Source organism: Jatropha curcas, chromosome 11, assembly GCF_041381405.1.
Source record: "Jatropha curcas cultivar XTBG-Jc1 chromosome 11, XTBG_Jcur_1.0, whole genome shotgun sequence".
Lineage (NCBI taxonomy): Eukaryota > Viridiplantae > Streptophyta > Magnoliopsida > Malpighiales > Euphorbiaceae > Jatropha > Jatropha curcas.
In genome coordinates this window covers 898,886-923,474 of record NC_143161.1, presented here as the reverse complement: position 1 = coordinate 923,474, position 24,589 = coordinate 898,886, and the positions used below count along the sequence as shown (strand labels likewise).

General features: G+C 34.8%; 4 protein-coding genes across 10 annotated transcripts; all 4 read left to right on the top strand.

The window, feature by feature from the left end:
- The first annotated feature begins 1,146 nt into the window (after positions 1-1,146).
- Positions 1,147-5,466, top strand: LOC105649427 (G-type lectin S-receptor-like serine/threonine-protein kinase At1g11330). Of its 3 annotated transcripts, none has more exons than XM_089716719.1 (8): positions 1,147-1,579; positions 2,390-3,538; positions 3,653-3,760; positions 3,854-4,062; positions 4,136-4,346; positions 4,480-4,717; positions 4,794-4,944; positions 5,029-5,466. In XM_089716719.1, exons 2-8 carry the CDS (start codon positions 2,470-2,472, stop codon positions 5,338-5,340), a joined length of 2,298 nt encoding a protein of 765 aa, XP_089572845.1. In that variant the 5' UTR covers positions 1,147-1,579; positions 2,390-2,469; the 3' UTR covers positions 5,341-5,466. The 3 variants fall into 3 exon arrangements, with proteins under 3 accessions (XP_089572845.1, XP_089572844.1, XP_089572843.1); XM_089716718.1 differs by having other exon boundaries at positions 2,083-3,538; XM_089716717.1 differs by having other exon boundaries at positions 1,147-1,709; positions 2,083-3,538.
- Positions 5,467-7,656: 2,190 nt separating this feature from the next.
- Positions 7,657-11,885, top strand: LOC105650568 (G-type lectin S-receptor-like serine/threonine-protein kinase At1g11330). 3 transcript variants are annotated; one of them, XM_089716721.1, is made up of 8 exons: positions 7,657-8,081; positions 9,078-9,984; positions 10,099-10,206; positions 10,300-10,508; positions 10,582-10,792; positions 10,926-11,163; positions 11,240-11,390; positions 11,449-11,885. In XM_089716721.1, the coding sequence occupies exons 2-8, from the start codon at positions 9,270-9,272 to the stop codon at positions 11,758-11,760; spliced, it is 1,944 nt and encodes a 647-aa protein (XP_089572847.1). In that variant the 5' UTR covers positions 7,657-8,081; positions 9,078-9,269; the 3' UTR covers positions 11,761-11,885. The 3 variants fall into 3 exon arrangements, with proteins under 3 accessions (XP_089572847.1, XP_089572848.1, XP_089572846.1); XM_089716722.1 differs by having other exon boundaries at positions 7,660-8,081; positions 11,240-11,327; XM_089716720.1 differs by having other exon boundaries at positions 7,666-8,081; positions 8,838-9,984.
- Positions 11,886-13,296: 1,411 nt separating this feature from the next.
- Positions 13,297-17,761, top strand: LOC105649430 (G-type lectin S-receptor-like serine/threonine-protein kinase B120). Of its 3 annotated transcripts, none has more exons than XM_037641668.2 (8): positions 13,297-15,227; positions 15,485-15,592; positions 15,674-15,912; positions 15,995-16,205; positions 16,314-16,551; positions 16,646-16,793; positions 16,913-17,179; positions 17,430-17,761. In XM_037641668.2, exons 1-8 carry the CDS (start codon positions 13,970-13,972, stop codon positions 17,463-17,465), a joined length of 2,505 nt encoding a protein of 834 aa, XP_037497596.1. In that variant the 5' UTR covers positions 13,297-13,969; the 3' UTR covers positions 17,466-17,761. The 3 variants fall into 3 exon arrangements, with proteins under 3 accessions (XP_037497596.1, XP_037497595.1, XP_089572842.1); XM_037641667.2 differs by having other exon boundaries at positions 17,426-17,761; XM_089716716.1 differs by lacking the exon at positions 17,430-17,761 and having other exon boundaries at positions 16,913-17,363.
- Positions 17,762-20,589: 2,828 nt separating this feature from the next.
- Positions 20,590-24,481, top strand: LOC119369126 (G-type lectin S-receptor-like serine/threonine-protein kinase At1g61370). Its single transcript, XM_037641655.2, has 7 exons — positions 20,590-22,317; positions 22,424-22,546; positions 22,697-22,869; positions 22,971-23,181; positions 23,310-23,547; positions 23,781-23,931; positions 24,016-24,481. The coding sequence occupies exons 1-7, from the start codon at positions 21,012-21,014 to the stop codon at positions 24,322-24,324; spliced, it is 2,511 nt and encodes an 836-aa protein (XP_037497583.1). The 5' UTR covers positions 20,590-21,011; the 3' UTR covers positions 24,325-24,481.
- Positions 24,482-24,589: the final 108 nt, after the last annotated feature.

Below are 24,589 nucleotides of genomic sequence, written 5' to 3'. Positions count from 1 at the left end.
TTAAAATTCAAAGTGTTATTTATTAGCATTGAGAATTCATAAATTTTCTAATTTGTAATTATTAACATATAGACTGGATAATTGTGAATGACATTATTTTATGGGTAGGAAATTGCTAAGGGGTTTCTTGAGGAAAAGAAGGCTTATCTTGTTGGCATTTTATTAATTTCTTGTCATATATAGTTGAATACCACAACTCAATCATAACAATAAAATTGGCAATCAGTTTCGTAATTTAGCAACAAAGTTAATATTTAAAAAATTGCCATTTTAAATTTAAAATTCCCCCAACAGAGAAATCTTAGTTTTCCAAGTTTCTTTACACCTTCGTATTGAAAACGACACATGACATGGATGATGATGATAGTGATGAACGGTGATACATCCCTTGCTTGAACGTAATAAAAAATTTTCCTGATCAGAAAATATCAGAATAGTGATAGGTAAGTTTCCTACTCTTCCGGGCAAAGCCACGTTCGTATATAATATTGTAAGTGATTCCAATTCCGATGATATTTAAATTGTTACATGTATATGAAACAAAAATTGGGAAAGAGATAAGTTGTCTGAAAAAGAGAAATCCAAAAAAGGACTTGTTAATTTCTGTGAAGATGGGTGTTATAAAGCTGAGCAGCTGCTTCTTGTTAAAACGATATTTTCAGTGTGAGCGTGACAAGAAGTCCAAAAAGCCCGTTGCTTCGATGAAGATGGGTTTTCTTACAAGAGGATAAGTACATCACCCTCCAGAATCTTATAATAATAGAAAATAGAAACAAAACAACCTGTTTGCATCGAAAAGGAAGGACAAGTACCTGAATAATTTTTCTAGGAGTTTGAGATTCCAATTCGAATCTCAATTGGATTTTAAAAAAAATAAAATTATTTATTCTACAATCACAAAAATATTTTTAATGTTCATCTAAAAAAATTACAGTTATTTACTGGGAAAAAATATATGTAATGTCCTCTCCTCTTTCCCACTTTGGAGTTATTTAACAAAATAGCTTTCCTAGAAAATTCCCTACTTGTAATATGCATTTTGTTGGATGGAGTTTATTTCTTAGTATGAAAATGGTTAAGAATGTTGGTAGATGTTTATAAAAATAAATAAATAAATAAAATTGAAAAGATAAATAAATGAAGTGAATAATGATTGTGTATTTTAAGAAACGACAGGTCGTTCGTTCATCGCGGAGAAACGAAAAGTAAATGATAATATTATCTTATCTGATTACTGAATGACGTCGTTATTTCATTAGCAACAAACGATCTGGTTCTTTGCTTCTTTGTCCTCGAAGACGGAAGAGTGAGATGAACAAAAGAAATTCAAGAGATCGGAGACGAGATGGAGAAGGTAAAGTTCAAGCGCTGGGCTACGGAATAGTTGATAGAGATCTATTTACCAAAGAATCAATGGGTACTAAGCGTTAACAATTCCGGTTGATGGCCCTCGCCTCACGGCGTAGGTAGAACTGAATTCCTGTAATTATTCCTGTATGTAATTAAGGAATTGAAGGATGAGGATTCACTCTGATATAGCAGGAGGTCAGAATTGCGGAGTTAATCTTCTTCTTTTTCGGTACGAATTCTTTAGTCATTTTCAAATCTTGCAGTTGCAATTGATTCTTCAGGCCGGGTCATATATTTCTGATAGTGGAAGCCTAATCTTTCAAGGAAAGCCAAATGCAGACAGAACTGTCTCAATAATTGTATGTATAGATAAAATTATAAAGAAGTTGAAATTATTTCATATCTAGTCTTATTTTTACCATCCAGATAGAGCCAAGTTAAAACTGAATGAGAGAGGACCCATAGGGAATTTGCTGTGAATTTAAGAAGAAATCTCAAAAAGAAACAGGTTTTGCAGAGAAATTATTCATTTCCTTCGTTAGCTTTCTGAAATATATAAAATAACGACGTCAAACACCTAAAATCAAGGACTTTGGTATTTTCTTTACTTTTTTTTTTAAATCGTATTTTCTCTGCCTAATCCTTGACCACTACAATAATCAAATTAAAACAAAAAACAAAAAGAACAAAGATTGTTAATGTCTAACAGCATTGTCAACCATCACCGTGCAGAGAAAAGTAACCGGTGAACCGGCGGGAAGAGAGTCATCATATTTCAAAAAAGAAGAAAAAAAAAAAAACTGCAATTCAGAGCACTAATAGCAAACAGTAGTAAATTTCCAAACTTAATGATCCGTTAGTTCCTTTTTCCATTATCGTCAAGAAACAAGGAATTAAACAGTTATGGGGTTTGGCAGCAGCAAAGTTATAGTAGCTATTTTCTTACTAGCCTGTTTTTGTATAGATTTTCGTGCTTCTTCAATAGATACAATCACATCATCTCAATTTATCAAAGATCCTGAATTTGTAGTCTCTCCAGGAAATACCTTCAAATTAGGATTTTTCAGCCCAGTTAATTCCACAAATCGCTATGTGGGTATATGGTACTATGAAAATCCTATGTTTACTCCAATATGGATAGCTAACAGAAACAAGCCACTCAATGATTCTTCTGGGATTATGAAAGTATATGAAGATGGAAATCTAGTAGTTTTGAATGGAAACGGAGAGGTTCTTTGGTCATCAAGTGTTTCAACCAGAGTTGATAATTCAAGTGCAGAGCTTACTGATGTGGGAGACTTGGTATTGCGAGATAATAACAACGGAAATATCATATGGGAGAGTTTCCAGCATCCAGGAGATTCATTTGTGAGTAGCATGAAGCTTACTGCCAACCAAAGAACACAAGAGAAAATTTTGCTAACATCCTGGAAAGAACCTTCAGATCCATCCATTGGAAGCTTTTCTGCTGGTATCGATGTCTTTGAAATTCCTCAATTTTTCATATGGAAAGGCAATCGTCCATATTGGAGAAGTGGGCAATGGAATCGTCGGATCTTTATTGGGGTTCCTGGTATGTCTTCTGGTTATCTTGATGGTTTTCTTCTTGAAGGGGATAGAAGTAGTGGAAATTTTTCCTTTCGTTTCACTTATATAGATAAGTCTCATCCTAATATCTTTGTGCTGAGTCCAGAAGGAAAATTGATACAAAAAACGTGGACTAACAGTCCGAAGAGCTGGCAAATTGATTGGCAAACTCCAGAGAATGAATGTGATATTTATGGCTTTTGTGGGGAGTTTGGTGTCTGTAATCCGGAGAATTCACCAGTCTGTAGTTGCTTGAAAGGGTTTGAGCCAAAAAATGCTGACGAATGGAGTAGGGGAAACTGGACTGGTGGTTGTGTTAGGAGCAGACTATTGCAATGTGAGAGAATTATAACTGGCGACGAAGCAGGAAAATATGATGAGTTTTCGAAGCTGGAGACAGTTAAAGTGCCTGACTTGGCCTACTGGTCACCTTCCCTTGAACAAGAGTGTAAAGACAATTGCTTGAATAATTGTTCTTGTATTGCTTATTCCTACTTTTCTGATGTTGGTTGTATGTCTTGGACTGGAAACTTAATAGACATACAGAAGTTTTCAAGTGGAGGGGCAGATCTTTACATTCGCCTCGCATATTCAGAACTTGGTACTTACTATTAGATTTTCATACATATAAAGTTATGCTTGATACTATCTGCTGTTTGTGCTGATGCCTTAATTGGTCGGTAAGTTTAATCAAGTTACCCCTTTTCATTTTCAGATAACGACAGAAACCTGAAAGTAATTATCGGCATAGCAGTGGTTATAGGAGTAATTACAATTTCCATTTTTGCATTTTTTATGTGGAGGTCGATGGCTAAGTATAAAGGTAATCTACTCGAATTCTATTTACATTCACAATTTTGTAGAAAAGAAACCGTTGATTTGCAATTGACTTTCTTGTTCAACCTCACTTACTCAGAAAGGAGGAGGAAAAACAGGGAGATGTTATTAGTCAATAGCAATGAAAATCATCCAACATTTTCGGATGTAAACATGCTAGTGGACAGCATTGACAAAGTTAAGCTCCAGGAATTACCAGTGTTCAATTTACAGAAGCTTGCCCTTGCCACTGGAAACTTTGATGTAGCTAATAAGCTTGGACAGGGTGGTTTTGGTCCAGTATACAAGGTAATGGCACTTCTCTAATGGACTTCACTAGTTATTGAATATCTATTTATAATTGGCCATTGTGAGTTTTCAGGGAAAATTGAGTGATAGACGAGAGATAGCTGTTAAAAGATTGTCAAGAGCGTCAGGACAAGGACTAGAAGAATTTATGAATGAGGTGGTGGTGATATCAAAACTCCAACATCGAAATCTGGTGAGACTCTTTGGTTGCTGTGTCGAAGGAAAAGAGAAAATGCTGGTCTATGAGTACATGCCAAATAAAAGCTTGGATGCATTTCTTTTTGGTTAGAAAGCTGTGATCCGATCTATTGTTGAATTCAATTTTTATAGCATATCATCTTTATTTGATTAATATAGCTTACTGAAAAAACCGCTGCTAAATTATTCTACTCATTTTTTGTGTGCAATGTATGCCAGACCCGAGTAAGAAACAGATACTAGACTGGAGAAAACGGTTTCACATCATAGAAGGAATTTGCAGGGGTCTCCTTTACCTTCATAGGGATTCTAGACTAAGAATCATTCATAGAGATCTGAAAGCAAGTAACATCTTGTTGGATCAAGAACTCAATCCTAAAATTTCAGACTTTGGAATGGCCCGGATTTTTGGAGGAAATGAAGATCAAGCCAACACTAGAAGGGTTGTTGGAACATAGTAAGTACTTTTTTCATCGATTCCATTATCTTATCATTTTATATGAGCTTAGAAATCTTTACTGGATAACTTGCAGTGGCTATATGTCGCCTGAATATGCAATGGAAGGACGATTTTCAGAGAAATCGGACATGTTTAGCTTCGGAGTACTGTTGTTAGAGATTGTAAGCGGGAGAAGAAATACTAGTTTTTATGAAAATGAGCAAGCTTTGAGCCTTCTAGGATTTGTATGTCCTTTCAGCTCATAGATGGCCATATTATAAGTTACTTGCAGCTGTCTTTTTGTTCATCTAATTTTGTGTTTCCTGCAGGCATGGAAATTGTGGAATGAAGGCAACAATGCGGCTCTAGTCGATCCGGTAGTGTCCGATCCGTGCTATCAAGCTGAAATTTCGAGATGCATACATGTAGGTCTATTGTGTGTGCAAGAATTTGCAAAAGACAGGCCAACTGTATCAACTGTTATATCAATGCTGAACAGTGAAATCGTGGATCTTCCTATACCAAAGCAACCAGCATTTACTGAAAGGCAAGTTGCCTTAGATTCTGCAGGTTCCTCTCAACAGAGCCTGAAAAATTGTTCTGTTAACCTCGTGACTCTAACTGTTATTGACGCCCGGTAGATAACTGGAATGTATTTCTTCCTCTTATATGTACAGCTAATTGTGACATTGTGAAATAGAAGATACTATCAGATTTCAGTGAAACATGATATAGGAAATTAGGGTTTTTCATCCCTGTTAATTCTATGATGAAGCCCATGAGTCTATGGTCTGAAATTCCAACACCTTCAAAATAGGATTTTTCCTCCCTGTTAATTACACGAAAATGAAAAATTTTTGTGCTAATTCCAATATGGGTAGCTAACAGAAACAAGCCACTCAATAATTGATATCAGAGTCAACCACCGAGTGACAAGTAGAATGCACTACCATTTTCTTCAATTTGTTTCCGCTTCCCCATTTATCTTTTTATTCTACAATTTGGTTTCTCATACTGTAGCTTATTTTGTTGGTTTGCCAGAAGAATCCTCCCTACCACGAATAGCTTCCTTCTTCATTGTTTTCTTCCTCAGTCCTCACATTCAGTGGTCGCCATCTTTCTTTTTTATCCATAGACTTGAAAACAGCTAGAAACCGTGTCTTTTGTCATTTTATTCATTCAAATTTCAATTCATTTTTGTCAATTTACTGATTGCTTCTTGTCTCTAATACTGTTCATCCAAAATGATAATTTTAGTTTATTTTGGACAAAAGAGAAGAAGGTACTAGAAATGCTATGAACAAATAAGATTATGTTGTCCTTCATAATTAATTAATTAAGCTTAATTAGTTCTAATTTGGTTGCGTGCATTGTACATTCCATTACAGTCTAAAGGGAAAGGCTGACGACATATTTAATATTCAATATTAATCAGTGGTCCAACGTTAGGTTCTAATAAGTAATAACAGTACGAAGCAGTAATAATTAATTGTTAATTTAAAATTAATTAATCCAATTAATGGAATTTTTATCACGTGTGACTTTGTTTGTGTTTCACCGATTCGTCCGCGTATACTGTTGAAGGTTCCACATGGCTGGGGTAATTACTAATTAGAGAGTCCAAACCGTCCAATTTGAAGTCCTATGGCCATCGCAGCCGTTCCCTATTTGCTCACAAAGAAATTTACGCATCAACCAACTTAAACACCAATCAAAATTGAGGAAGAAACTTCTTCTAATTGACACATCTTTTTATAAATAGGCCTATTATTGAATCGATATTTTAATATACCACCTGTATTTTATAGTTATTTTTAGTAGTATAATAAAGAGTTAAAAAATTTTATTCTAAGAGTAAAAAAAAAGAGTTAAAAAAAATTTAACTTCTTAATTATTTGTTATCTTGATAATTTCAGTATGAAAAGAAGAAAAAAGAAAAAAGAAAAACGAAAACCGAGTAATAGAATCTTCTCTTTCTTGTAAGTTCGATTTATTCCTAAATAAAGGAAATCATTTTCCTTTTAACTATAAACTATTTCTATTAACTAATTTTTCTGATCATTCTAAATATCAAGATCTTAGAAAGAAGTTTGCTGGGAAATAACATTAATTATGAAAGAGATACTATTTGGTACGAAACGACATTCTTCTACTTCTACCTTCCGCATTCGTCAAATGTGAACAAACAATTGCGAGTCTCAAGTTACAACAATTTTCCTGATCAGAAAATATCAGAATAGTGATAGGTAAGTTTCCTACTCTTCCGGGCAAAGCCACGTTCGTATATAATATTGTAAGTGATTCCAATTCCGATGATATTTAAATTGTTACATGTATATGAAACAAAAATTGGGAAAGAGATAAGTTGTCTGAAAAAGAGAAATCCAAAAAAGGACTTGTTAATTTCTGTGAAGATGGGTGTTATAAAGCTGAGCAGCTGCTTCTTGTTAAAACGATATTTTCAGTGTGAGCGTGACAAGAAGTCCAAAAAGCCCGTTGCTTCGATGAAGATGGGTTTTCTTACAAGAGGATAAGTACATCACCCTCCAGAATCTTATAATAATAGAAAATAGAAACAAAACAACCTGTTTGCATCGAAAAGGAAGGACAAGTACCTGAATAATTTTTCTAGGAGTTTGAGATTCCAATTCGAATCTCAATTGGATTTTAAAAAAAATAAAATTATTTATTCTACAATCACAAAAATATTTTTAATGTTCATCTAAAAAAATTACAGTTATTTACTGGGAAAAAATATATGTAATGTCCTCTCCTCTTTCCCACTTTGGAGTTATTTAACAAAATAGCTTTCCTAGAAAATTCCCTACTTGTAATATGCATTTTGTTGGATGGAGTTTATTTCTTAGTATGAAAATGGTTAAGAATGTTGGTAGATGTTTATAAAAATAAATAAATAAATAAAATTGAAAAGATAAATAAATGAAGTGAATAATGATTGTGTATTTTAAGAAACGACAGGTCGTTCGTTCATCGCGGAGAAACGAAAAGTAAATGATAATATTATCTTATCTGATTACTGAATGACGTCGTTATTTCATTAGCAACAAACGATCTGGTTCTTTGCTTCTTTGTCCTCGAAGACGGAAGAGTGAGATGAACAAAAGAAATTCAAGAGATCGGAGACGAGATGGAGAAGGTAAAGTTCAAGCGCTGGGCTACGGAATAGTTGATAGAGATCTATTTACCAAAGAATCAATGGGTACTAAGCGTTAACAATTCCGGTTGATGGCCCTCGCCTCACGGCGTAGGTAGAACTGAATTCCTGTAATTATTCCTGTATGTAATTAAGGAATTGAAGGATGAGGATTCACTCTGATATGGCAGGAGGTCAGAGTTGCGGAGTTAATCTTCTTCTTTCTCGGTACGAATTCTTTAGTCATTTTCAAATCTTGCAGTTGCATAGTTAAATGCAGACAGAACTGTCTCAATAATTGTATGTATAGTTAAAATTATAAAGAAGTTGAAATTATTTGATATCTAGTCTTATTAGAGCCAAGTTAAAACTGAATGAGAGAGGACCCATGGGGAATTTGCTGTGAATTTAAGAAGAAATCTCAAAGAAACAGGTTTTGCAGAGAAATTATTCATTTCCTTCATTAGCTTTCTGCAATATATATAATAACGACGTCAAACCCCCTAAAATCAAGGACTTTGGTATTTTCTTTACTTTTTTTTTTAAATCGTGTTTTCTCTACATAATCCTTGACCACTACAATAATCAAATTAAAACAAGAAACAAAAAGAACAAAGATTGTTAATGGCTAACAGCATTGTCAACCATCACTGCGCCCATAGAAAAATCTATAGCTGACCAAAGAAAAGTAACCGGTAAACCGGCGGGAAGAGAGTCATCGTATTTCAAAAGAGAAAAAAAAAAACTGCAATTCAGAGAACTAATAGAAAACAGTAGTAAATTTCCATACTTAATGATCCGTTAGCTCCTTTTTCCATTATCGTCAAGAAACAAGGAATTAAACAGTTATGGGGTTTGGCAGCAGCAAAGTTATAGCAGCTATTTTCTTACTAGCCTGTTTTTGTATAGATTTTCGTGCTTATTCAATAGATACAGTCACATCATCTCAATTTATCAAAGATCCTGAATTTGTAGTCTCTCCAGGAAAAACCTTTAAATTAGGATTTTTCAGCCCAGTTAATTCCACAAATCGCTATGTGGGTATATGGTATTATGAAAATCCTATGTCTACTCCAATATGGATAGCTAACAGAAACAAGCCACTCAAAGATTCTTCTGGGATTATGAAAATATATGAAGATGGAAATCTAGTCGTTTTGAATGGAAACAGAGATGTTCTTTGGTCATCTAGTGTTTTAACCAGAGTTGATAATTCAAGTGCAGAGCTTACTGATGTGGGAAACTTAGTATTGCGAGATAATAACAACGGAAATATCATATGGGAGAGTTTCCAGCATCCAGGAGATTCATTTTTGAGTAGCATGAAGCTTACTGCCAATCAAAGAACACGAGAAAATTTTGCTAACATCCTGGAAAGACCCTTCAGATCCATCCATTGGAAGCTTTTCTGCTGGTATGGATGTCTTTGAAATTCCTCAATTTTTCATTTGGAAAGGCAATCGTCCATATTGGAGAAGTGGTCAATGGAATAGTCGGATCTTTATTGGGGTTCCTGATATGGCTTCTGGTTTTCTTGATGGTTTTCTTCTTGAAGGGGATAGAAGTAGTGGAAATTTTTCCATACGTTTCACTTATATAGATAAATCTCATCCTTATATCTTTGTTCTGAGTCCTGAAGGAAAATTGATACAAAAAACGTGGACTAACAGTTCGAAGAGCTGGCAAATTGATTGGCAAAGTCCAGAGAATGAATGTGATATTTATGGCGTGTGTGGGGAGTTTGGAGTCTGTAATCCAAAGAATTCACCAGTCTGTAGTTGCTTGAAAGGGTTTGAGCCAAAAAGTGCTGATGAATGGAGTAGGGGAAACTGGACTGGTGGTTGTGTTAGGAGAAGACTATTGCAATGTGAGAGAATTAAAACTGGCGACGAAGCAGGAAAACATGATGAGTTTTCGAAGCTGGAGACAGTTAAAGTGCCTGATTTGGCCTACTGGTCACCTTCCCTTGAACAAGAGTGTAAAGACAATTGCTTGAATGATTGTTCTTGTATTGCTTATTCCTACGTTTCTGATGTTGGTTGTATGTCTTGGACTGGAAACTTAATAGACATACAGAAGTTTTCTAGTGGAGGGGCAGATCTTTACATTCGCCTCGCATATTCCGAACTTGGTACTTGCTACTAGATTTTCATACATATAAAGTTATGCTTGATACTATCTGCTGTTTGTGCTGATGCCTTATTTGGTCGGTAAGTTTAAGCAAGTTACCTCTTTTCATTTTCAGATAACAACAGAAACTTGAACGTAATTATCGGCATAGCAGTGGTTATAGGAGTAATTACAATTTCCATTTTTGCATTTTTTATGTGGAGGTCGATGGCTAAGTATGAAGGTAATCTACTCGAATTCTATTTACATTCACAATTTTGTAGAAAAGAAACCGTTGATTTGCAATTGACTTTCTTGTTCAACCTCACTTACTCAGAAAGGAGGAGGAAAAACAGGGAGATGTTATTAGTCAATAGCAATGAAAATCATCCAACATTTTCGGATGTAAACATGCTAGTGGACAGCATTGACAAAGTTAAGCTCCAGGAATTACCAGTGTTCAATTTACAGAAGCTTGCCCTTGCCACTGGAAACTTTGATGTAGCTAATAAGCTTGGACAGGGTGGTTTTGGTCCAGTATACAAGGTAATGGCACTTCTCTAATGGACTTCACTAGTTATTGAATATCTATTTATAATGGGCCATTGTGAGTTTTCAGGGAAAATTGAGTGATAGACGAGAGATAGCTGTTAAAAGATTGTCAAGAGCGTCAGGACAAGGACTAGAAGAATTTATGAATGAGGTGGTGGTGATATCAAAACTCCAACATCGAAATCTGGTGAGACTCTTTGGTTGCTGTGTCGAAGGAAAAGAGAAAATGCTGGTCTATGAGTACATGCCAAATAAAAGCTTGGATGCATTTCTTTTTGGTTAGAAAGCTGTGATCCGATCTATTGTTGAATTCAATTTTTATAGCATATCATCTTTATTTGATTAATATAGCTTACTGAAAAAACCGCTGCTAAATTATTCTACTCATTTTTTGTGTGCAATGTATGCCAGACCCGAGTAAGAAACAGATACTAGACTGGAGAAAACGGTTTCACATCATAGAAGGAATTTGCAGGGGTCTCCTTTACCTTCACAGGGATTCTAGACTAAGAATCATTCATAGAGATCTGAAAGCAAGTAACATCTTGTTGGATCAAGAACTCAATCTTAAAATTTCAGACTTTGGAATGGCCCGGATTTTTGGAGGAAATGAAGATCAAGCCAATACTAGAAGGGTTGTTGGAACATAGTAAGTACTTTTTTCATCGATTCCATTATCTTATCATTTTATATGAGCTTAGAAATCTTTACTGGATAACTTGCAGTGGCTATATGTCGCCTGAATATGCAATGGGAGGACGATTTTCAGAGAAATCGGACATGTTTAGCTTCGGAGTACTGTTGTTAGAGATTGTAAGCGGGAGAAGAAATACTAGTTTTTATGAAAATGAGCAAGCTTTGAGCCTTCTAGGATTTGTATGTCCTTTCAGCTCATAGCTGTCTTTTTGTTCATCTAATTTTGTGTTTCCTGCAGGCATGGAAATTGTGGAATGAAGGCAACAATGCGGCTCTAGTTGATCCAGTAGTGTCCGATCCGTGCTATCAAGCTGAAATTTCGAGATGCATACATGTAGGTCTATTGTGTGTGCAAGAATTTGCAAAAGACAGGCCAACTGTATCAACTGTTATATCAATGCTGAACAGTGAAATCGTGGATCTTCCTATACCAAAGCAACCAGCATTTACTGAAAGGCAAGTTGCCTTAGATTCTGCAGGTTCCTCTCAACAGAGCCTGAAAAATTGTTCTGTTAACCTCGTTACTCTAACTGTTGTTGACGCCCGGTAGATAACTAGAATGTATTTCTTCCTCTTATATGTAAAGCTAATTGTGACATTGTGAAATAGAAGATACTATCAGATTTTATTGAAACATGATATGGAAATTAGGGTTTTTCATCCCTGTTAATTCTATGATGAAGCCCATGAGTCGATGGTCTGTAATTCCAACACCTTCAAAATAGGATTTTTCCTCCCTGTTAATTATACGAAAATGAAAAATTTTTGTGCTAATTCCAATATGGGTAGCTAACAGAAACAAGCCACTCAATAATTGATATCAGAGTCAACCACCGAGTGACAAGTAGAATGCACTACCATTTTCTTCAATTTGTTTCCGCTTCCCCATTTATCTTTTTATTCTACAATTTGGTTTCTAATACTGTAGCTTATTTTGTTGGTTTGCCAGAAGAATCCTCCCTACCACGAATAGCTTCCTTCTTCATTGTTTTCTTCCTCAGTCCTGACATTCAGTGGTCGCCATCTTTCTTTTTTATCCATAGACTTGAAAAAAGCTAGAAACCGTGTCTTTTGTCATTTTATTTATTCAAATTTCAATTCATTTTTGTCAATTTACTGATTGCTTCTTGTCTCTAATACTGTTCATCCAAAATGATAATTTTAGTTTATTTTGGACAAAAGAGAAGAAGGTACCAGAAATGCTATGAACAAATAAGATTATGTTGTCCTTCATAATTAATTAATTAAGCTTAATTAATTCTAATTTGGTTGCGTGCATTATACATTCCATTACAGTCTAAATGGAAAGGCAGACGACATATTCAATATTCAATATTAATCAGTGGTCCAACGTTAGGTTCTAATAAGTAATGACAGTACGAAGTAGCAATAATTAATTGTTAATTTTAAAATTAATTAATCCAATTAATGGAATTTTTATCACGTGTAACTTTGTTTGTGTTTCACCGATTCGTCCGCGTATACTGTTGAAGGTTCCACATGGGTGGGGTAATTACTGATTAGAAAGTCCAAACCGTCCAATTGGATGTCCTATGGCCATCGCAGCCGTTCCCTATTTGCTCACAAAGAAATTTACGCATCCACTAACTTAAACACCAATCAAAATTGAGGAAGAAACTTCTTCTAATTGGCACATCTTTTTATAAATAGGCCTATTATTGAATCGATATTTTAATATACCACCTGTATTTTATAGTTATTTTTAAGTAGTATAATAAAGAGTTAAAAAAAATTTATTCTAAGAGTAAAAAAAAAGAGTTAAAAAAAATTTAACTTCTTAATTATTTGTTATCTTGATAATTTCAGTATGAAAAGAAGAAAAAAGAAAAACGAAAACCGCGTATGAATCTTCTCTTTCTTGTAAGTTCGATTTATTCCTAAATAAAGGAAATCATTTTCCTTTTAACTATAAACTATTTCTATTAACTAATTTTTCTGATCATTCTAAATATCAAGATCTTAGAAAGAAGTTTGCTGGGAAATAACATTAATTATGAAAGAGATACTATTTGGTACGAAACGACATTCTTCTACTTCTACCTCCCGCATTCATCAAATGTGAACAAACAATCGCGAGTCTCAAGTTACAAGGTCATTGTTGAACTTGGAGATGTCAATTTTCAGAGCACACTGCAACGGACAGGTTCCTGATAAAAACAGAAAGCATCCATTTTTCCAATTACCTTCACATCTGAAGTAAACTACTTCACTGAAAGCATCCAAAATAACTTGCAAACTTACAAATTAAAAGTCAAAGCTTTTCCTTTCTTTCATCAATTATTTGGCCCAAAATTTACAGAGAAGTCGGATTCCATTTTTATTTCATATTTATTTAATTATGTTGTAAAATCTTGAATCACAAACTCTCAAAGATAGTCAATGGCATGTGATGTTGAATCTCTTGATCTTTACCTACCGATTAAATAATGTCCTTCCATTTTCTTTTTATTCGTCAAACTTGGAAATACGATTTTTCCTCATCAAGGTACGTTCTTGGTGATGCTCTTTTAGATTAAAGCATCTTACGTTAAATAATATAAAAGAGAAGGTGTTTAAGTCCAACTTGTCATCCTAACACAAAGATTATTGTCAGCTTCCACCAAAACCACTACCGCCACCAATGGCCATCCATTGAAGCTTCCTTCTCCCTTTTTTGATTGCTACTATCTGTTTCTTCTTCTTCTTCTTGCTGATATCTGTCGTCTTGTTCATCTTTATGTTACTTATTGATTTTTAGTATGAAAATGGCCTTTCTCAGCTTTCTTTTCGCATTCTTTTATTCCTTATCCTCTTTAATTATCCTCTGCCATGCAATTGATCGAATCAAAAACGGTGAATCAATACAAGATGGTGAAACCTTAGTATCAAGTGAAGAAATTTTTGAATTGGGATTCTTTAACCCTGAAAATTCTACTTTGCGATATGTTGGTATTCGGTATCATAAGATTCCTGGTCAGCCTGTTATCTGGGTTGCTAACAGAGATAGACCGATTTCTAATAGAAATGGGAGTTTTAAAATCGGTGAAGATGGAAATTTAATTATTACAGATGGAAATGGGAATTCAATTTGGTCGAGTAATCAAAATATATCTAACAACAACACAGTAGCAATTCTTGAAAACTCAGGTACTCTCAAACTTAGCAGTGACAATGAGGAACTTTGGGAAAGTTTTGAACATCCAACCGATACGTTCTTGCCAAACATGAAGGTTCGAGCAAGTCTTTCGGCAGGAGAGCAGAGGGTTTTCACTTCATGGAAATCTGCAACTGATCCTTCACCGGGAAACTTCACCATGGGAATTGATCCTAGTGGAGCACCACAGATACTGATATGGAAGAATTCAACAAGAAGATGGAGGAGTGGGTATTGGGATGGTCAAATATTTACGGGTGTGCCAAATATGACAATCCTAGCTAATATCAGATATGGATTTAAGTTTGTAATGGATTTTATGACTTATACTCCATCTAATAGTTCTGATTTGATGAGGTTTCACATACGATGGGATGGCTATGAAGAGCAATTGAAATGGAATGTAGAAAAAAACGAGTGGGATGTGATGCAAACACAGCCTGCTAATGATTGTGAGCTTTATAACTTTTGTGGAAGTTTTGGGGTTTGTAAAGAATCTTCTAATCCCAAATGCAAATGTCTGGATGGGTTTTCTCCAAGGCATCCAGATGAATGGATGAAGGGCAATTGGTCAGGTGGGTGTGTGAGAACGGCTGAATTGCAGTGCCAGAGGAATACTACTAATGGTGGAAATGATGGGTTTAAGGAGTTAAGTTGCAATAAATTGCCAGATTTTGCTGTTGTAAGGACTGGCGTTTCCCTGGAATCTTGTCAGGAAATGTGTTTAAGTAACTGTTCTTGTAATGCCTTTGCAGTAGTCCAAAATATCGGATGTATGATATGGAATGGGGACTTGATTGATATTCAGGATTTTGGCATACCTAGAATTGTTATGCACCTACGTCTGGCTGATTCTGAATTTGGTATGATTTTTTTCTTTCCTTGTTTTTTGATTTATTAGAACTGTATCTGATTCTTGCTTATTCTAAATGTGTACAACTAAGAGAACAAATGAAATTTAGGTTCATAATAATGATAATATTGATAATGATAAAAGAATTTGTAGCCTAGTTAATCTTCTTTATTTCATTTTATTTTAGATGAGTAAAAAGAAAGAACAATATGTAATCTTGCTCTTGCAACAAGATTGATGGCCTAATTTGTCTGCTTATTTTTTTAGATGGCAAGAAACTCTCTGCAGCAGTGATTGCACTAATTGTTGTGGCTGGAGTGATCTTTGTTGCACTATTTGTATTGCTAATCTGGGGGCTACAGAGAAGACTTAAAGGTGATATTTTCAAATTTGGTTCAGAGATATAAGATTTCATAAGGCATCTCTTGTTACTAACTTCTATATTTTTTCTTTTAGTTTCGCCAGCGGCTATTTCAGCTTCATTAATGAGAAAAAGCGAGAAACCATTTTTCGATAAGAGCAAGAGCAAAGAGTATTCAACAGAGATGTCTGGACCAGCTGACCTTTTCATTGATGGGAGCCCAGTAAACGGTCCTGATCTACCATTATACAATTTCAATTCTGTAGTAGCTGCTACGAACAATTTTTCTGAAGAAAACAAGCTTGGGCAGGGGGGCTTTGGTCACGTCTACAAGGTACTGTATTTATATTATGTGGCAGAATCTAAGAGTAGCACAGTTTGAGTACTGAAAATAACTATTTTCACTTTCATTGCAGGGTAAACTTCCTGGAGGAGAGGAAATAGCAGTAAAAAGGCTTTCAAAAATCTCCGGCCAAGGCTTACAGGAGTTCAAGAATGAAATTATATTGATTGCGAAATTACAACACAGAAATCTTGTTAGATTATTAGGCTGCTGTATAGAGGGGGAAGAGAAGATGCTGCTTTATGAATACATGCCAAACAAAAGTCTAGATGGCTTTCTTTTTGGTAAGTTTTTCCCTTTTGATGCGTAATTGAAAATCCATTTGAAGACACCAAAAGAAGTATTCTTGCAGCTAGCTAATGGTTACCATTTGATTGTGAACACAATGGCAGACTCTGCAAAGCAGGCTCTATTAGACTGGAAGACAAGATTCGATATCATTGAGGGGATCGCTAGAGGTCTTCTTTATCTCCATCGAGATTCAAGGCTAAGAATCATTCATCGAGACCTAAAGGCTAGCAACATTTTGTTGGATGAGGAAATGAATCCAAAGATTTCAGACTTTGGCATGGCCAGAATATTTGGAGGAAACCAAAATGAATTGAACACGAACCGAGTTGTTGGCACGTAGTAAGTACAAATTGCATATCAAATGATGTACAATTAGATCACAGCAAACAATTTGATGAATCTTAATATGACATATTCATTTCATGAATTGCAGCGGTTACATGTCACCTGAGTATGCAATGGAAGGCCTATTTTCAGTAAAGTCAGATGTTTACAGCTTTGGAGTATTACTACTAGAAATCGTGAGTGGCCGGAGAAACACCAGTTTTCGTTCCACTATTCATGTCAGCCTCATTGCCTATGTAAGCACACTAATTTTTAACATTTTCTGGTTAAGCCTACTTTATGCTGTAATAATAAAATTGATATCATTAATATTCCTTTTATCAATTAGTAAAATTTTAATTTTGGTTGATTTCAGGCATGGGAACTTTGGCGTGAAAATAGAACAATGGAGCTAGTTGATCTATCTATTCGAGATTCGTGTAACGAAAGTGAAGTATTGAAATGCATACATGTAGGCATGTTATGTGTGCAAGATTCTGCAGTTCACAGACCAACTATGTCAGCTGTGCTGTTAATGCTTGAAACCAATAGTCCAACCCTGCCATTGCCGAGGCAACCCACTTACACTTCAACAAGAACCTCCATAGACACATCCGAAATCTTTCCTGAAGGTCAAGAAATTGTATCCTCAAACGATGTGACAGTTACAATGATAGTAGGGAGATGACTAGCATCTTTTCTTTTTCCCACATGCATTTTTTTTTTTTTTTTTTTTTTGTGTAATTGAATTCAAAAAACATAGCAACATCTGTATAGTGGTTTTGAAAATCAATTTTGAATGAAAAACGGATATTCTTATTGCATAACTGATTATTAATTACTTCTATGTCTATACAAGAATTTGTTTTCATTGATTTATGTGGATTAGCAAGAAATTTCATCAGGGACAGACAACGTCAGAGAGTTGAGTTCAAGCAGTGTTGGATTAATTTCTGGAAGCAGAATCAATGGAACCAAGAAAAAAATTTAAAATAACAAGTCAACGTTTGTTGATCTGCTCAGGACATAATGTAGTTATCTATCTACATTAATTGCACAGATCTTTGTCTAAAGTCTGTTTGGTTTTTTGTGTATTGAAAAATGAATACTGAGTGGTTGGAATATTAGATTCAAAAGAAATGTGGTCAACCACAGGTCATTTTAATATGTTTATGCATAAACATGTGAGAAATTTAAAGCTTGGCTTGTGATAGTTTATGTTTAATGGTTAGTTGCAACTAACTAACAATTAGAAGTTAGTTCTCAGCTCAACTGCTTTAGAAGAAAGAAACTTAGGAAAAACATCTATTAAAATAGGATTCGGAATTTGCAGAACTAACCTGTCGTTGAACTAGATGGATTTGTCGTTTGCATTTTCGGACCGCCGAATACAACAATGTCACCGCAATAAAAATAAATAAATAAAGCCCAAATAAACGAAGTACACCTAACATGCCGCTTAATGGACCAGCCCAAGTTGTGCCCACAACAGTGCATAAGAAAGTCCATTTAAAGCCCAGATGTTTCCTGCCAATTGTAGATTATTCTCTAACTTCTTATTATTTCACACTTTGACAGCCATTATTATTGCATTTAGCAGAAGTAGCCCCAATTTTAAACGATTGTCAATTCACGCCCCTGTCACTGTGTCACTCTTTCTTTTTTTAAAGATAAATGGAAATTTCATTAATTAGGAAAGAGAAGACAAATTTGAAGTACAAATATGAAACAGGAGCAAAAGACTTGTCTTCTTTGTGTTCAAGACCAAGCTGCAGAAAGGCCGAGTATGGCAGAAGTGGTTTCCATGTTAAGCAGCAAAGAAACTTTTCCACAACCCAAGGAACCTCCATTTATGTTCCAAACCGCATTGAAGAACAGGTATCAGAAGGAAGAAATATATAAATGTTCTACAAATGAGGGACTCTATCACCAATTGAAGGGAGATAAAGAAATCTATATATTTTCTTTCTCCATATATAAAACTGCATTTTCAAACTTGGGATTTTGATCATTGTTGATGATGAAAACGAATTATCCACAACTGCTATTATTGCATTTTCTATGTGGAAATTAATATTTGATTCTCTTGTCTGCAAATGTAATCTAATTATTAAGATTTCATAAAATGGATTAAAGAAATTTTTATTATTCAGAATATTTTGGAATTCTTGAAGTATGATCTTTGTCTTTGTCATACAAATTGCAAAATAATCAGACACAAGTTGAGGTTTCATTTATCTTCTTCATATTCATGGCATTGCATAGCCCACCAATTAAAAGCAAAGCCCATTGACAGCAGCAGATGTGAAAGGTTGACCTGTTCAACGATTTCGTTCAACGCAGCAATGCCAACAGTTTTCTTGAAATCTTCCTTCCTTTCTATGTTAATACAAACGATTTTACATCATCTATCAATTTTTGGGTCCCGCATTTGCCTTTTCCTCGAATCAACATGCATATTTTTCTGACCGCCTAAAAGATGGACTTATACTTGTCTTCTTCTAGATGTTTCGTTTTAAACAAGAACATGAGAAATAAATGTCCCGACTCCCTACCTTTTTGAATCAGTGCGCACAAGCTAAAGCCAAGTTGCTTCTTGTTGTGATCTTTATTACTCATTTGAATCAAGCTTTCGATAAAAAAAATCCATGTTATGACACTTAAAATAGGGCTAATGACAAAAAAAAAAAAAAAAAAAAGCCAAAATTTTGACATTTTTATCAATTATAGTTAGTTCTTTTAATTTTATCAATCAATACGGCTTATTTAATTTTCTATATCAATTCCAGTCTCTATTTATCTTTCTGTCAATTTCATACTAATGTGGCAGTTATCTCTCACGAGTGGGTCTTATAACATCCAATGTCAGCACCAAGTCATATATATCCAAGTATATTAAAAAAAAACGTGAACTTTAAGGTTTTTATCAAATATAGTCAATTCTTTTAATTTTATCAATCAATACAGTGTACTAATTAATCTCTATCAAATCATTTTGTTATATTGATATTTATTCAATTAAATAATTTATTAATTAATTATATAACTTAATTGTATAATGGGATTAATCAATTAAAATTCAATTTTACTAGAGAGTCTTTTAAAAATATTATTTTTAAAGATATATACTAATTGATAACGTATAACAAAATCATTTGATAGAGATTAATTAATGTGTGAAATTAATTGATAAATTAAAAGAACCGGTCAGATTTGATAAAAACTTTAAAGTTTAATTTTTTTTTAATATGCGTGGATATATGACTTGCGCTGACATTGAATGTTGTAGATTCCACCTGTGAGAGATAACTACCACACTAACATGAAATTGACGGAAGACAAATAGATGTTAGAATTGATACAGAAAACAAATATGCGGTATTAATTGATAAAATTAAAAAAAAAAATTGACTAGAATTAATAAAAATGTGAAAGTTGGGGATTTTTTTATCATTAAACCCTAAGAATATGCATATGTTACTAATATCTAAGAGGATTGACGGGTTGTGCTGTGATAGCAAGAAAAAACCAAAATGTGAGAAGTCTGGAATCCAGCCGAGCTCCACTCACAAATTCAAAACTTGGAGGAGTTGGTTTGCTTTCAAAGTCAACGGAATACATGTTTATTTGCTATTTTATATGATAAAATAGCTACTGGAAGTAAAAGACAATGTTTTGTCAAATTTTGCAATTAAATAAATCCCCCCTGTTGACTTCCTTTAACCATATGCTCATCGTCAACTGGATCATCCGTGCTCTTTCACGACGAAATAAGTTCGTAATAGTTTCATTATATATATATATATATATATATATATATATATATATATATATATATATATATATATATAAAGAAGGGAAAAATGTATGCCTTTTCTTCTTTATGTTATTTTGTTTTATAAATTTATTTAAATAAGTTAAAAATTGAAAATTTGGACCACTTTGCAGGTTGCGATGAAGGAAAAAAAAAAAATTTGTACGGCATGTAATTGTAAGTTTAAATATTAAGAGTTTGTTAATAAAACCATCAGTGTTCCGTAATTGTTTTTTGAACAAGAAGAAAAACATTTCATCAGCAGGGTTCAAAGAGTAGCATCACCATCAACAGAAGTGCACATTTGGGGTTGGGGTGGTAGAGAGAGACAGAGCACCCAACTCCTGTTTGGACTTTGGAAGTCCTAAAGTTACTAGTACCAGCTTGGGCCACCCAATCTCCAATCTTGATAGCTTTTGTCTATTTCACTTGATTGGTAGGATCATCTTACATTCCCTGGAAGCAATTGGCTTATTCCACTTCTTCAATTATTCTCATTGGAAATCTTTGTATCCCTTTTATACTCCCTGTACTGGTTAGACCCTCTGTTTCTATAAAAGTTGACCTCCACTAGCAACTACAGTTTTCCCATCAATTAAGATCATTTCTTTCTCTCTGTATTCTCACCATGTCATTTTAGTTATATCATTTTAGGAATAAGATGTCTAGAAGAGACCCGTGTTTTAAAGTTGCATTTTTGTGGGTTTTCTTATTCAATTTGTTGCCGTTAGCTTATTGCTCTGTAATTTATAACATAACTTCATCCACACCAGTCTTGCCAGACCAAAATCTTAATTCCCCTCGCCAAATTTTTGAGTTGGGATTCTTTACTCCTAATGATTCCCATTTTCAATATGTGGGAATTTGGTTTAAGGAGGTTTCTCCTCGAACTGTTATTTGGGTGGCCAATAGAGAGAAGCCAATTACAAATTCCTCAGCAAGTCTAACAATTGGGAGTGATGGCAATTTCTGGCTTCTTGATGGGCAGAAAACCATTATCTGGTCGACCAATGTTTCTAACCCGTCAAATGATTCGATTGGTTTGCTTTCAGACGATGGACTGTTTGTCTTGAAGAATAGCCAAACCGGAAATAATTTATGGGATAGCTCTCAGGATCCTACAGATACTCTCTTGCCTGGAACATGGTTGGCCTTCAACGAAACAAATGGGTACAGACTTACTCTCAATTCCTGGAAAAGTGAGAATGATCCATCTCCTGGGGATTTCACTGCTAATGTACCACCTCAGACTCCACCACAAGCTATTGTTTGGAAAGGGTCAAAACCTCAATGGAGAAGTGGGCCTTGGGACAAGACAAAGTTTATTGGGATACCGGAAATGGATGCTGATTATCAAAGTGGACTTCAACTTGTAGATGGTCTTCAGCCAGAAACTGCTTATCTTAATGTTAGTATACTCAGGAACTGCAGTTATTCTATGTTTAAGGTTTCATCAATGGGAGTTTTAAGGTTCTTGTGTTGGGCAAGACAGAGGGGCTGGTATCCTAGATGGGAGGCACCTATTACTCCCTGTGAAGTTTATGGTGCATGTGGATCTTTTGGGGTTTGCCAAAGATATGAACCAAATCTAACTTGTAGATGCTTGAAAGGATTTGTGCCAAAGTCAAATGAGGAGTGGACCAAAGGGAACTGGAGTGGAGGGTGTGTAAGGCGAAGTGAATTGAGTTGTGGGGGAAACACAAGTGCCACAAACACACGAGGTGGAAGTCCAGATGTGTTCTTGAAGATAGGTGGATTAAGGCTTCCAGATTCTTCTGATTTCTTGAAAGTTTGGGATGAAAATGAATGTCATCAGCAGTGCCTCAATAACTGTTCGTGCTCAGGTTATGCGTATGTAAGTGGAATAGGTTGTTTGGTTTGGGCAGGAAACCTTGTTGATATGCATGAGCTACCCTTAGGTGGCCAGGATCTTTTTCTTCGCCTTGCACATTCAGAATTGGATGATGGTAGTGTCACGTTTGAACGACTTCTTTGCTTTCTAATTTTTGTTTCTTTTTCGATCGAAAATTAAAATTTTTATTGTTTCATCGCTAATGTTTGTTTATATTTTAGGTAATCAGAATACAAAAGTAAAGATCATTGTCGGTATCATTACGGTTTTAACTGTTGCTATCATAGCTGCCTTGATTTATAGTTTCTGGAAGTGGAGAGCCAAAAAAAGGGTTATGATAAAAGGTAAAAAACTGAAAGGCTGCTACTTTACCATTAGCTTATTGATTTATAGTTTCATTGATAGCTATTGTTGCTCTGAATGGCCGAGCTCTTGTTTTGAATTTTGATCTTTGCTTTGGATGTTAAAGAACACCAAACTCATTTCTTTGACAGATCCAACTGACGCTTCAACAGACACATCGCAACCATTTGTGTGGAGAAGTCCTTCAGAAGATAAAGATTCAGTAGAGTTGCCTTTGTTTGACTTCAATAGCATAATAGTTGCTACCAACAACTTTGACATAGAAAACAAACTCGGGCAAGGAGGATACGGTCCAGTTTATAAGGTGATGACCGACATTTATTTAAGGGAAATGAAAATGATCTAAATTAAATAATTGAAGAAGCCAAAAAAAGCAGGGAGTATTAATTTGATGTCTTCATGTAGGGAAAGCTACTGGATGGAAAGGATGTAGCAATTAAAAGACTTTCTAGTAGCTCTAGACAAGGCCCAGAAGAGTTCAAGAATGAAGTGATGTTGATCTCCAAACTTCAACACAGAAACCTTGTCAGACTTATAGGTTGCTGCATTGAAGGAGGAGAGAAGATATTAATTTATGAATACATGCCCAACAAAAGCTTGGACACTTACCTTTTTGGTAGGAGATGCCATAATTTATCTTTTAGAGTAAAGATGGACTTTTGTTCTTTCTTCCCCTTCATTTTACTCTGTGATGCTTGGAAGTATAACTGACAATACACATTTTACATTTGGGTTATTGCTCAGATCCAACAAGAAAGGCAGAACTCGACTGGAATAAGCGCATCAACATTATAACTGGAGTTGCTCGAGGGCTTCTTTATCTCCATCGGGATTCTTGTTTAAGGGTTATACACAGAGATTTGAAGGTCAGCAATATTCTTTTGGATGAAAAGATGAATCCCAAAATATCTGATTTTGGATTGGCAAGAATTTTTGAAGGCACACAAGATCTTGGAAGCACTCACAGGGTTGTGGGAACACTGTAAGCAATCTGCACTGTGTTGGTTTTTCATTTTTCTTTTTCAGCTTAAAATTGGTTTTACTAATATTTTAAAGCATATAAATGTTGAAATGAAAAAGGAATAACATTTGCGACATTTGGAAATGCTTATAGTTTTAAGCTAGTAACATCAGAAAAATAGAAAATTACAAGTACAAACTATTGAGTACTAAACCCAGTGATTTTCTTATTTTCCTATTTTCCATCAAATGCAGAGGTTATATGGCACCTGAATATCTGTTGGGCGGCATATATTCGGAGAAATCTGATGTCTTTGGGTTTGGAGTGTTGATTTTGGAAATTGTTAGTGGCAGGAAAGCTAACAGCTTCCAGAATCACGACCAACACATGAGCCTTCTGGCATATGTAAGTCAGCAATATAAGATCATTTCATTATTTTCCTCCATTGAATTTTGGAATTCCATTATAAAGTAATACAAATTGTTGCAGGCCTGGCAATCTTGGTGTGAAAGCAGTGGTGTAGGCATGATCGACCAAGCATTGGACAACTCGTTTTCGGCATCAGAAGTAAGTAGATGTGTAAATATTGGACTACTTTGTGTACAGGATCATTCTGCAGATAGACCAACCATGGCAGCCATAGATTCTATGTTAAGTGGTGAAAAATCAAAGCTTCCTCAACCTAAACAACCTACATTCACTTTTCAGAATGTGTCAAGCAGCAGCCATATTCAATCACAAAGCAACTCTACATGGTCTGTGAATAATGTTACTGAATCAATCATTGAACCACGATAAAGTAAATAACAGGAAATTAAATTCAGCCAATTTGCAGAATAGATCGTTAGTATTTGTTGTTATCTTCATATAAATTTTGTAGCAACTTGTTTCTTTTGCTCAAAAAAAATTGGGATTAGGGTTTTGTAGCTTTTAAGTAAAATGAGTTGTTTTTCCAGTGCTTAGTATTTCAATTTCTCTTTTGAAAGCTCCTGCTTCACAATCTACAATAGTAGAAAAGAAATAATATATTAATCTTATCTCCCTGCATATAATATATTATCAA